At 33.4% G+C, this 12,305-nt stretch overlaps 1 protein-coding gene across 1 annotated transcript in view; it reads right to left on the reverse strand.

The window, feature by feature from the left end:
* Positions 1-5,604: 5,604 nt before the first annotated feature.
* LOC129531450 (core-binding factor subunit beta-like) overlaps positions 5,605-12,305 on the reverse strand; it is a 78,253-nt gene continuing 71,552 nt past the window's right edge. Inside the window, exon 4 of the mRNA XM_063698390.1 lies at positions 5,605-5,790. Within this exon, the coding sequence (XP_063554460.1) occupies positions 5,716-5,790 (75 nt within the window). The 3' untranslated portion in view covers positions 5,605-5,715. The remainder of the gene's footprint in view (positions 5,791-12,305) is intronic.

Here is a 12,305-nt window from a genome sequence, read left to right on the forward strand (position 1 = left end):
GTGGTGGGCACCTGTAGTCCCAGCTACTCAGGAGGCTGAGGCAGGAGAATGGAATGAACCTGGGAGTTGGAGCTTGCAGCGAGCCGAGATTGTGCCACTGCACTCCAGCCTGGGTGATAGAGTGAGACTCCGTCTCAAAAAAAAAAAAAAAAAAAAAAAAAAATTCAACACCTAAAACTTTACTTTCTTCTAGTCAATTTATTTTGATGTGCATCATAAATTAATAACAAAAGGGGTAGATATTTTATTGAGCTATGGTTCCTGAATCAAAACCACAATCTGGAGGTTTCCGTCTCTTCATAGAAGAAGTTAAAACTCAGTGCATGTTGCTAGACGTCATTTAAATGATCTTCATTCTTCTCTGTCCAAGAGCAATGTGAAGTATTAGGCCAGAAAGAGAGATATGAATAATCCTTTCCCATGCACCCCATGCTGGTCACAGAAGCTGGCTCTTTAAAGTTTGAGTAACTGTCACTTTGTCAGGCATGGTTATAAAATTTCCAGAAAGAACTAGTAAGGAGCATTAATATCAGATTTCCCCAGATGCCAATTTTGTTTTCTGCTGTATCTCACTCCTCTTTGAATTTCCTCATACAATTTTCCATTTAAAATTGAGAATCCAGCTTTCTTGATCCTATAATAAACACATTTGTCTTTATTTGATACAACTTCTCCTGGCAAGCATATTGATTTTTTTTCTTTTCTTTTACAAATAGTCTGGCATTTTATAAAAAGACACATTAAAATATCTTTATGGATAGGCACATGATCTGATATCTGAGCTTTAGCAGTTAACTCTTTAATATTTAATGTATATCATTCAACAGGTATTATCCACTTCCTACTTGGAAATTAAACACTTTTCTGCTACATATCTCATCTCAATTAATAAATCTAATTGTGCATGCTAAGGTTTATTACTTGCAACACTCCTTTAACAAGTACAACTGACTCAGGAACATATGGTAAAAATACTACTTAACTCTCTTAATAACTAGCTTATAACCAGTGTGAGCAAGTAAATATTTGAGAATCATCTCTCCACCGGGCGCCGTGGCTCACACCTGTAATCCCAGCACTTTGGGAGGCTGAGGCGGGTGGATCACGAGGTCAGGAGATCGAGACCATCCTGGCTAACACGGTGAAACCCCGTCTCTACTAAAAACACACAGAAAAAATTAGTCAGGCATAGTGGCGGGCGCCTGCAATCCCAGCTACTCAGGAGGCTGGGGCAGGAGAATGGCGTGAACACGGGAGGCGGAGCTTGCAGTGAGCCCAGACTGCGCCACTGCACTCCAGCCTGGGTGACAGAGCGAGACTCCATCTCAGAAAAAAAAGAAAAAAAAAGAATTATCTCTCAAAAAAGTTTTATATGCAACTTTTTTAATGTTTTACTAATATAAAGACGCATAGCATATAACGCACAAGTAATAAAATATTAGTTCCCTTTTCAGGGGGAGTTTTTGTTAATTTTTGCCAAACTCTTAAATCCATAGATAACTGACTGCAATTAGCAAATGAATAGAGTTTCAATATGAATATTAGTTACTATTTTTATGTACATTAGTGGTAAGATAAAAGTAAAATTAAAACCTTTATTTGTTCACCAATGATAGAATCACTTTTCTGAGAATCATGAATTTTTTAATACAGGGATATGTCCTTGTATGTTGGGGCTGTTCACAATGTAATGGTTACAGACACAATTTAAAAAATAATTTGCATTATTAGCATACTTTTATTCATTCTTTATTTTTACTTTTATTAATTACTTTTATTAATTCTACACAATCAAAATATTAAATCTAACCCTGATATGCGGTGTTAATTTTCATGCTGTAAATATTCTCTTCATGACTGAATTACAAGGTACAACCTAAGGCCACTAATAGGAAGCTGGAGAGATGCACATTAGCTTGCCATTATATAATGTTGCCGTGATACAAACGTCATCTATGTAAATATTTTTGGTAGCACAAATCACAGCGAAATATAGCAAAATACTTAGGAAGTGATGAATTTAAGTAATTTATTTTCCTTATTTTTAATATAATTTAATTATAAATTAACATGTTTATTTTTAATAATTTCTGTGTCTAAAAATGACCTCAAAAATTTCTAAAAATTTAATAGTTGGATCTCACAAGTTGATATGAGATGTCTCTCAAACACAATTGTGTATAACTAAAAAGTCTAGAATTACAGCTAATTTAAAGTCAGGAAATAAAATGATGTGGTCGGAATTTTATTTCTCATCTAGGGAACAGCTAAGATTTAATTTTATGTCGAGATTGAGTCACATGTTCATATCTGGACAAATCAATTACAACCATCCAGTTGGAATCCCCTGGTCAGAACCGGGTCATGGACAAATTCTAGAATTTACAGATTTACTAGGTTCACCTAAACCTCGTTGATTCAAACTTAAAAACATTATTCCATCAAAGAAAATTGGCGAAAAGAATTGCTAAACATTTATTGCATACTCTTTCCAAAAATATATACCTACAGTATAAAATACTAACTAGTAATGAGAATGTTTATTGAAAATTTACTATATTTCAAACACTCTGCTAAAAACTTTTACATATTATCTCCTTAGATAAAATAATACAACTTTATCATTTATATGATTTATCCCCGTTTTAAATATAATTCTCTAGTTATATCTTCCTATTTAAGATCACGTATGGAAAGTATTAGCATGGTGCAAAAGCAATTGCGGTTTTGCCACTAAAAGCAATGGCAGATTACTTTTATTTGTAACGGTAGATTGTAACGTGTTAAAATCTGTGTTCCAATCTTGACTCCAAAACTTGCATTTTACATATAGAATGCAGCACACTTAGTGAACCCCATATTCTCATCATTAATAGTCCATTCACTTTTGTTCATGGCACTTTCGATCATAGTGTCATAGAATATTTTAGCTGCAGAACAAAGCTACCCATTGCCTAGAACATGAAAATAAGTGAGAGGTACTGTCAATCTAGGATGAAAACAGTAGAACATGGTTCTAATGTATGAAGAATGTCTTCTTTAGGAGATCAATAAATAGAAAGTTGATCAGACAAAAACATGTGATTGACTAAGTTTGAATAATGAAAAAAGAATGAGAAGACTAGAGCGGCAAGTAATGAGCTGAAGCTGCGGACACATGAAAAAGTAGTAGAAAAAACTTACCGAAGGAAAAGTTGCAAATGCCTTTCTTTTTGTTTATTTTAGGTCTATATGGCTTGATTAAGCTTTTCTTCCCAAATCCATATATTCCAGGTAGATACAGTGAACTTCATTAGATTTGCTTCCAACAGTTTGTAGTCATTGTTTAACTGGGGATTTTTCTGCTACTCCAAATATCATATGGAATCCCAGTCATCTCTTAGTGTCTTTTTTAAAAATGAATTTGCCAATATTTTATAGGTAATACAAGTCCAGAATAGCAAAATTATCCAATAAAGCAAGCCAACTAATCAATTAATCTGAAAATAAAACTGTCTCCTGAAATTCTACTATGTAGGGGTCATTGCTGTTAAACATTAGGGCCCTCCACTATTGTGGGGCCAATTTAGTTCTATACACTTTCTGATACTCTCAACCGTGTCACTACAACATGTATCCCTTGTCCTGAACACCAAGTCTTTTTCTGGTTCTTCTACTCCCTCAAATTCTTAAAATTAGACCCAATATTGTCTGAAGAACTTGGGGGTGGGAATTAGGATGTTATCAATGAAAATGATGTAATCTAAAGGACACTGGATATCTTTAGATACATATTAACATAGAAGAAATATAGCTAGCAACATAGTTAGAAGCATAAGATATTGTGAACAGAAAAGAAGATGAAATTATCTAAAATCGGAAGTATAAAAAAATCAAGGACATCAGAAGTGAGCCTAGGGGAGCAAAGTTTACTCTATTTTTTAAATAATAATTTTCTTTCATTTAACAATATATTCTTTAGAAATTATAAGGCTAGGTATTAAAACTTGTGATATCAGTGTGCTCAAATTATGTCTACCTATTGGAGATTCTCACTTCTATCTTTTCAATTTATGTTTTAGAAAAATTACTTGTCCCTGTTTAAATGTATATTCATCCCAATATAAAATACACAAATAAAATGATGTAGTAGACTCAATACTTTAAGAAAAAAACTTAAATTCTAACATTCTGTAGTTCTTCCACATCTCATTTGTAAAACAAGTAACTGGTTTTTAAATTATTGCCCCATAAACGGGTTAAATTTATTTTTAAATTTGCCCTGCAGAGAAAGGGGTTGTAGCATTTTATTTTCAACATATAAAATCAATCTAGATATTGAAATAACCTTGTCATTGGCAGATATTCTAACAGATGATCTAACCACTAATTTTTGCCTATGATTTATAGCAATTTTTTATTTGAATCTGTAGGATCTAAAATACTTTTTACGCTGAACACGTCACCAAACAGTGCAAGACTTTAAGCTAAAACTAGCTAGGAAATGTACAGGGACTCTTAAGGTGTTTGAAACAAAGATTTTACGAGGCTTATCCTCTGCTGAAAGAAAAAAAATCATTTCTTCATTTCCGATAATGTCAGAAGAGATAGGCCATTGTTGCACACATAACTGAGTCTGACTGTAAAAATGAATTATGCCAGGTGAAATCCTCTAAATGCTTACTTAACGCTATAGGATGAAAATTTACAAGCAAGAAAAGTTGCAAAGCAAGCCTTGGGGGAAGGAAGAGAGTATCAACATCACAATGAAATCTGCATTTGCCATTTTAAGTCAGATAGTGTAACAGGAATTAGAGAAGCCTGCTGTGTTTAAAAATCATCTTTTGCCCTTGTGTGTATGTGTTTCAGCATTGAAATAATCAGTCGTCTTTCAAATATGATTTGATAGCATAATTAAAGTACCCCACTAGCACAACTTTCAAAGCTAAGCTTTTCCTTTTTCTAGTGCACTTAGAAATTTTTTCACTTGTGTTTGATAGCCCAGACCAATTGACTTAGAATTCCCTGCCTGATATTGTAAAGAATTTACTTCTATTTATGTCTTTTAACACATAAAATGTTCTAAACTGTCATGTCTAATTACGGTAGCATGTAGGCAATGAAGCCTAACAGGACATCTGACTAAATTAGATGTGCCATGTTAGTATCACAACAAATTTGATATAATGCCCTTTTTTCACTTTATATTATAAAATATTTGATTTTGCTTTTTCATATTTTTTGCTTTTAGATTCAGTAATATATAAAAATATCAAGTTTTAACATTTAGTGAACCCAAGACCTAACGCCTTGAAGTAATTAACAAATAAGACAACATGTCTTTGCCTGTGCATATGCATGTAAACATATTTATGAATACAGTCATGTTGGAGGGCGTGATTTACACAGCATCTTTTAGATATTCAGAGGTTACTTTGGTGCAGCCTATACTTTTGATTTTTAGCAATGTTCTTGCAAACCAGTCATTCAATTCTACTGGAATGAGATTAAAACAATCCAAGTATGGCTGTGTATTCATATGCTTCTCCTTGTGTCCCTCTCCCCTCCCACCACCCCAAGGTTCTGATAAAGAAATTTTTGTTTTTGTTCTCCAGACTCCTTATATAGGTCTAATCTATTACTCTTTATTCACCAATGTCTGTATATTGTAGTGACTAATTTCTTATTATTCCTCTACTGAGACTCTTCTGCAAAATTCTTGAGAAAATGAATTTATTAAGTCTTCTTACATTCTGGTTGCAGTTTATGATTGGCGCTTAGATTTTGGGATTCAAGTCTACCATTCACAACCTAGAGAGACAAACATGATAGCAGTTATTTTCTTTTGGATAAAGGAGTTAAGATTTCTTTCATATAAACAGTTGGGGAAAAAGCAGACATATTTATGAGGCCCTAATTAAGAGTTTATTGACTCTGTTTAAAAAAATCATTAAAAACTTCAAAAAAAAAAGGCAAAGACAGTGTGGAGGGAACTTTCAATGCTGAACATTGGACATTGAAACTTGAAAATTAAAGCTTGAACATGGGCTTACAAACACACCAACAGAACAATTATTATATGTATATAACTTTGACTGTATGAATTTACATGCCAACTTGTAGATTTCTCTTTGTAGAAAAGAGAACATGAAAAATTAACATATTGTTTTATAGGCCATTAACAAGTGTTGTATTTTATCTAGCAGTCTTATTTTAACATTTCTCCCCACATTATCTTTTTATGCCAGTTCCACAAAATGTATTTTAAACTAGTTTTACCTTCTTTTTGGTTCCCTCATTAATGAGTTGTATATAATCTTAAAATATGTTTATCCTAAGTTTGTGAGATTCATCTTTTTAATATTAAACTTCTAACTTTTGGTTATGTCCCAGATAACAGAGGAAAAGAAATGATTATACTTGAAGCATTTTTTTTATTCCAATTGACTCACAGTTCTACATGCTGGAGAGGCCTCAGGAAACTTACCATGATGGTGGGAGGAGAAGCAGACATGTCTTCTATGGTGGCAGGCAAGGGAGAAAGTAAGCATGTGAAGGAGGAACTGTCAAACACTTATAAACCCATCAGATCTCTTGAGAACTTAACTCATTATCATAAGAACAGCATGGGGGAAGCTGCTGCCATGATCCAATCACCTCCCACCAGGTTCTTTCCTTTACATGTGGGGATTACAATTCAAGACGAGATTTGGGTGGGGACACAGAGCCAAACCATATCAATGGCCAAAATAATATATATTTTTCTTTTCTCATCTATTCCTATGTCCTTTCTGAATTTCTTCCATACTTTCAACCTGTCCCACAAAAGGCAGAGCTTACTCATATTTCTTAAACTATTATTTAAAAATTAATTTTGCTTGAGTTTGAGAATAATAGTCAATAGGCAGGGGATGAGCAGGCCATCAACAGCATCCTTTATTTTGGCAGAAATTATGTTGAATCAAACTTACCTTGTCATGAGTATAATTACATGATCTCTAAAAGAATTAAAAATCTCTGTCACTTGAACCAGTTTCCCTTAGGATATTTAATATACTTCATTTTTGTCAGCTAATAAATGTTAGCTAATATTTTTACTATCAAGAAGAATATCATTTGGCAAAAGTATCTCTGTTTCATTAGTACATATTGAGAGAGTTGGACCCTATGTCTTCCCAACTTGCTCAGGAATGGGGAAGCTAGGGTACCCAGATAGGTAATCTTCTGTTATGATACTTATATCCTGACTGTACACAGTGTCAAATCTGGATCTTGACCTAACAGGCACGCATTAACACAACATGAAGGAAGGAAAAAGTCATTTATGAAACTACAATGGCTGCAGTAGTCATTTGGTAGTCCTGTTTTTAAAAATTTCCTTTTAATTGAAATGAAAGTTTATAAGTGATCATACTGTAAATGATATAACATTTTATAATGTTTTATTACAAAAACTCAAACACTCCAGGAGTGAATTAAATGTAAATTGAAATCTCCCTCTCTCTACAATCCCACATGCCTCATCATTTCCTCTATTCCTTAGAAATCCACCGACAACAATTTAATTAGAACTCAAATACTCTCACTCATAAAACTCATATATGTACTTTCTAAAAAATGGGATTATGCTAATTATGATTTGTAGTGACCTGATATTTCATTCGAAAATACATTGGATATCTTGCCGTCATTTAAAATGACTGTAAAATGTTAATTTTTACCAGTATTTTTATAAAACATAACTATTGAAAATTCAAGTCATTACCATCTTTGCATTTTTTAATAAACTTGTATAATGAACAGCTTTGCAAATATTAGCACACTTGTTCAATTATTTAATAGAGATCTAATCTGAGGAGTTGAGAATTTTCAACTCTTTCTCAGGACCATTCCTTTGGAGTGATTCTGGAAATGTAGGTTATTTTTGGTTGTATCAATGATGGAGACATGACAAGCACTTACAAGTAAAGGGTAGAGATCACATGCAGCATGCATTGGGCCAAACAGTGCATTGAGAAAAACAGTCCTATATAAAGAAGAATTGCTTCTTATGAAGGCCCAATAGTACCTCTTGGAGAAACGTGGCAACATGAAGTATTTCACGGTCTACTTTAAGAAATGTTGCACTATTTGTGCATTTTACAATAAATATCTGTTGATCTTATAATCTGCAAAACAATATACTATTATTTAAAGTTCTTTTTTGTTTTGTTTTGTTTTTGTTTGTTTGTTTTTTTGAGACAGAGTCTTGCTCTGTCACCCAGGCTGGAGTGCAGTGGCACAATCTTGGCTCAATACAACCTCCACCTCCCAGGTTTGCTTTCTTGTGCCTCAGTTTCACAAGTAGCTGAGACTACAGGCACGTGCCACCATGCCCAGCTAATTTTTGTATGTTTGAGTTTTTAGTAGAGAAGGGGTTTCACCATATCGGCCAGGTTGGCCTTGAACCCCTGTCCTCAAGTGATCCACCCACCTCGGCCTCCCAAAGTGCTGGGATTACAGGTGTGAGCCACCATGTCTGGCCTGTTATTTTAAGGATTTAATCTTCTCCCATCCCAACAACAATGGAATTTTTCAATAAATCCAAAAAATTGTTTCTTTGAAAAGACAAATAAATTAGATGACAAGAAAGCGAGAGCCTATTAAAATATAACAAGAAAAATGGAAAACTGGATAATCGAAAATTTCAAAAGAATGCAGTATGTACCTTTTGGTCATTATATTTGAAAATATATATGAAGAGGTTAATTTTTTAGGGAAAATTTAACTATAAAAATAAATCTAGAGAAATGAGAACATTTGAAGATACCAAGAATAGAAAAAAAAGGAAACCGGTGTAAAGTTATAGCACCTTTAAAAGCTCAAGGCCCAGCTGTGTCTCAAGCAGGTCCTCTGAAACTTAATGGAAAAGTTAATTCCTGTGTTCTTCAAACTATTCTTTTGGCTAATGGGAGCAAAGGAAGCATATCTCTCCCTCCATTTATTTCTTAAAACAACTGAAAACCAAAAGAAAAATCAATGTAGAAAGAAAAAAACTCCACCAATTTTGTTAAAAATAAACACCATTAAATATTATAAACTAAACTTTGAAGACTAGCTGTTAGTGCCATAACAATTTAGCCTTTCTTCAAAAAATGGTGAGAGTAGATGCACACACCTGAGCAAATATGGCATGTTAAACACATAGACTTATTTTCCCACCTGAAACTATAACATGATGGCAGATGGTTTATTCAAGTGATATAAAAAGAAAACAGCAACATTTTTGAAAATAGGAAGTCCATAAATGGCTGGTAACTGACTTAGCTTACCAAAAAGTGGAAAATTGTAAGTAGTGGGGAAATCTGCTTCTACAAAATGTTCATAAATTGCTTGCACGGGATACTTCTGAAAGTAGAAGTAAAGGTAGGGCTAAAACCCAGGAAGATTGGTTGAAAGACTGTTTCCAATGCCCACTCCATCAAGCCTCGTGAATGCCTCTAGGTTCTGCTGGTGGAAAAGTAGACATTTGCTGTCTAGAGAGGTAACAGGGAATCTTAGTACTGGCAATATCATCTTCATTGGTCATACATAAATCAGGGGGGCAAAATGAACAGTAACTACTGAAAGCTAGATCTCCCCAATTTTCACCTCTATCTAGATTCAAAACAGAACAGTCTATTAGTCTTATATCCTCAGAGAAGACTGGAAGACTCTAGTTGGAAGATCATGATCAGCCCAAAGGAATAGACCAGTGGATATGTCATGAGGGGCTTTTCTGGGAAAACAACTCGACCTGATTGCCCTGTCTGGAAGCCACAGTTGACAATTATTACCTAAGAACCTGAAGCTTACCGTAAACGTTTATTGTATTGCTCTTGAACACAGATAACCAACAATCATGAGGTTCTAGGTACAGCCAATAACAAACACAGAAAAAAAAATAAAACAACTGAAAGTAAACAGAGTCTATACACTGTGGGAAAAAAGTAATTATTAATTTCCTCAGAGAGGGAAGATAAAATAATACAACAAGAACAAGGTGTGATATTAAATGGATATTAAAAAATAGAATTCTTAAAAATTAGGAAATTTATTGCAGAAATATATAACCTAATGGGAGATTTGGAAGGTAAAGCTGACTGCATCTCCAGAAAAGTTAGTGTAAACAGAGTTGCGAATGAGAAAGGGAAAGTTTGATGAATTAAGTAATTGGTCCTATAGGGCCAGCAACAAAATACAGGCACTTGGGAAAAGAAAAATATACAATGAAGTATGATATATGTAAATAATTTTTTGAAATGGGTAAGAGTGAAAGTGTATGAATTTCAGATTGAATGTGTCCACCAGAATTCAAGACAGTGGTGAAAACAGACCTAGACCAACACACACACACACACACACACACACACACACACACACCAGCACACTCCGGAAAAAAAATAAGAAGAAAACACTTCAAATTTCCAGAGAAGAGAAATATAAATGGTCACTAGAAAACAAGCCAAGCCTTATAAATTGCAAAACAAATGATTTCTAATGCAGAATAGTATCTCCAACCAAACTAAATCAGGTAGGAGGAAACAATAATAAGCATTTACAGCACGGCAAGATTCTAAAACTCTACATCCAATACATCCTATCTCAGGAATTTACTGGAGAAGAGTTTCACTAAAATGAGGAAGTAAACGAAGAAAGGGTAGGGTATAAAGTACAGGGAATCTCCTTGTTGTTAGATGTACAGTATGTGTACACAGCAACCTGTGTAAATTAGAGCTATCTAGAAAAAAAAAATTTCAAAAAGATAAATCTGATAAAATGTCTAATGCTTCTGAATGCATTATGAGACTCATTAGAAAACTAGGGTAGAATTTGGAGTTGGTACTTTGATACATACATAGAAAAATGAACAAAACAAAAATTTTTTAAAATTGTCAGTTTAAGGGAAAAAATGTTGTGTAGAAATGAAATTCAATCATTTATGCTCCACGTTTCAGCTGTGAGTAACATTTACCTAATTATAACAGTACTAGTGTTACTGGAAAAAGGGTCCTGATCCACACTTCAAGAGAGGGTTCTTGGGCCTCACACAGGAAAGAATTCAAGGTGAGTCACAGAGTACAATGAGAAGAAGACATAGTTTATTGAAAGCTACTGCCTTTTAGAGTAGGGCGTCCTCAGAAAGCAAGCAAAGGAATGCACCCTCTTTGTTTTCAGTTTTTCTGTTGTAGGAGTTTTGTCTATGTAAAGACTAAATTGAATTGTCTATGTAAAGACTAAATTGGAAACAAAATAACAAGAAGAAGGAATTTATGCATAATCTTCAAATCATGAGGAGTAAAACTCATACAGGACCTATCGCTTAAAGAGTTTCATGGTGGTTGTCAGTGGGCATTTTGTGATGTTTATCAATGTGATTCTTGAATGTAAAAAGGACTACTTATAAGATTTCATATTCTGAATTAATGTGCAGCATATTATGTTAAATTGTAAACCAATTTAAAAATTTTTTGAGTTTAAATTAGAAATCTTATTGTTCTATTTATAAATCTAGTACATTAAAAATTATTTTTAAGGGGGACTTTGATTAATGTTTGGTCCATTTACAACTTAGTTAATTAAACTCCCTTAAAGATTTTAAATCACATTTATAAATTTAATATGTTCAGTTATCTTTGTGAACATTTTAATTATCGGACTAACAAATAAAGCCTTCAGAGAACTTAAACAACCCTTATAGAGCTAATAAATTAAACTCACAAAATCATGAATCTTAAATTATCTTCAACGTTAAACCTCTACTGGCAACTTGGTAAAGCTGCTTATAATTTCAACTAAAAAAACCCCAATATCTAAAATACTCTGTTACACATTTAAAATTGGAATGTAAAATGCTAATCTATATTTAAATACTAATACAATTATAAATAAATACCACCTCTCTAAAGTATAGATATTATAGTTTTCATATACTTCATCATCTCTAAACTCTTTTTTCAATGTTTTCCTGGGATAAAATAAATCATAAAAACAATTACATTCTCTTAAGCAAATGGGGTTATCACCTGAGTGAGTTGTGGCTACTTTTTCAGGTTGTTTACCTATCAGAGATTTTGACTGGAAAATGAGATCTGGAGCTTCAGATACTCAGGGTAATTATTTGTTTTTCCTCATTAATATGGGAACAAATTCTAACGTCGTAAAAATTTTGTTAATAGAGATTCCAAGCCCATGAACTCTAAGTGAAATGGCAATGCAATCCATGTTTTCTAGATCCATGTTGCCTATATCTTTAGCTTGATTTTAATATCTAACCTCCCTACTCTGATTGTTTAGGTACTAGATTA

Source organism: Gorilla gorilla, chromosome 16, assembly GCF_029281585.2.
Source record: "Gorilla gorilla gorilla isolate KB3781 chromosome 16, NHGRI_mGorGor1-v2.1_pri, whole genome shotgun sequence".
Taxonomy (NCBI): domain Eukaryota; kingdom Metazoa; phylum Chordata; class Mammalia; order Primates; family Hominidae; genus Gorilla; species Gorilla gorilla.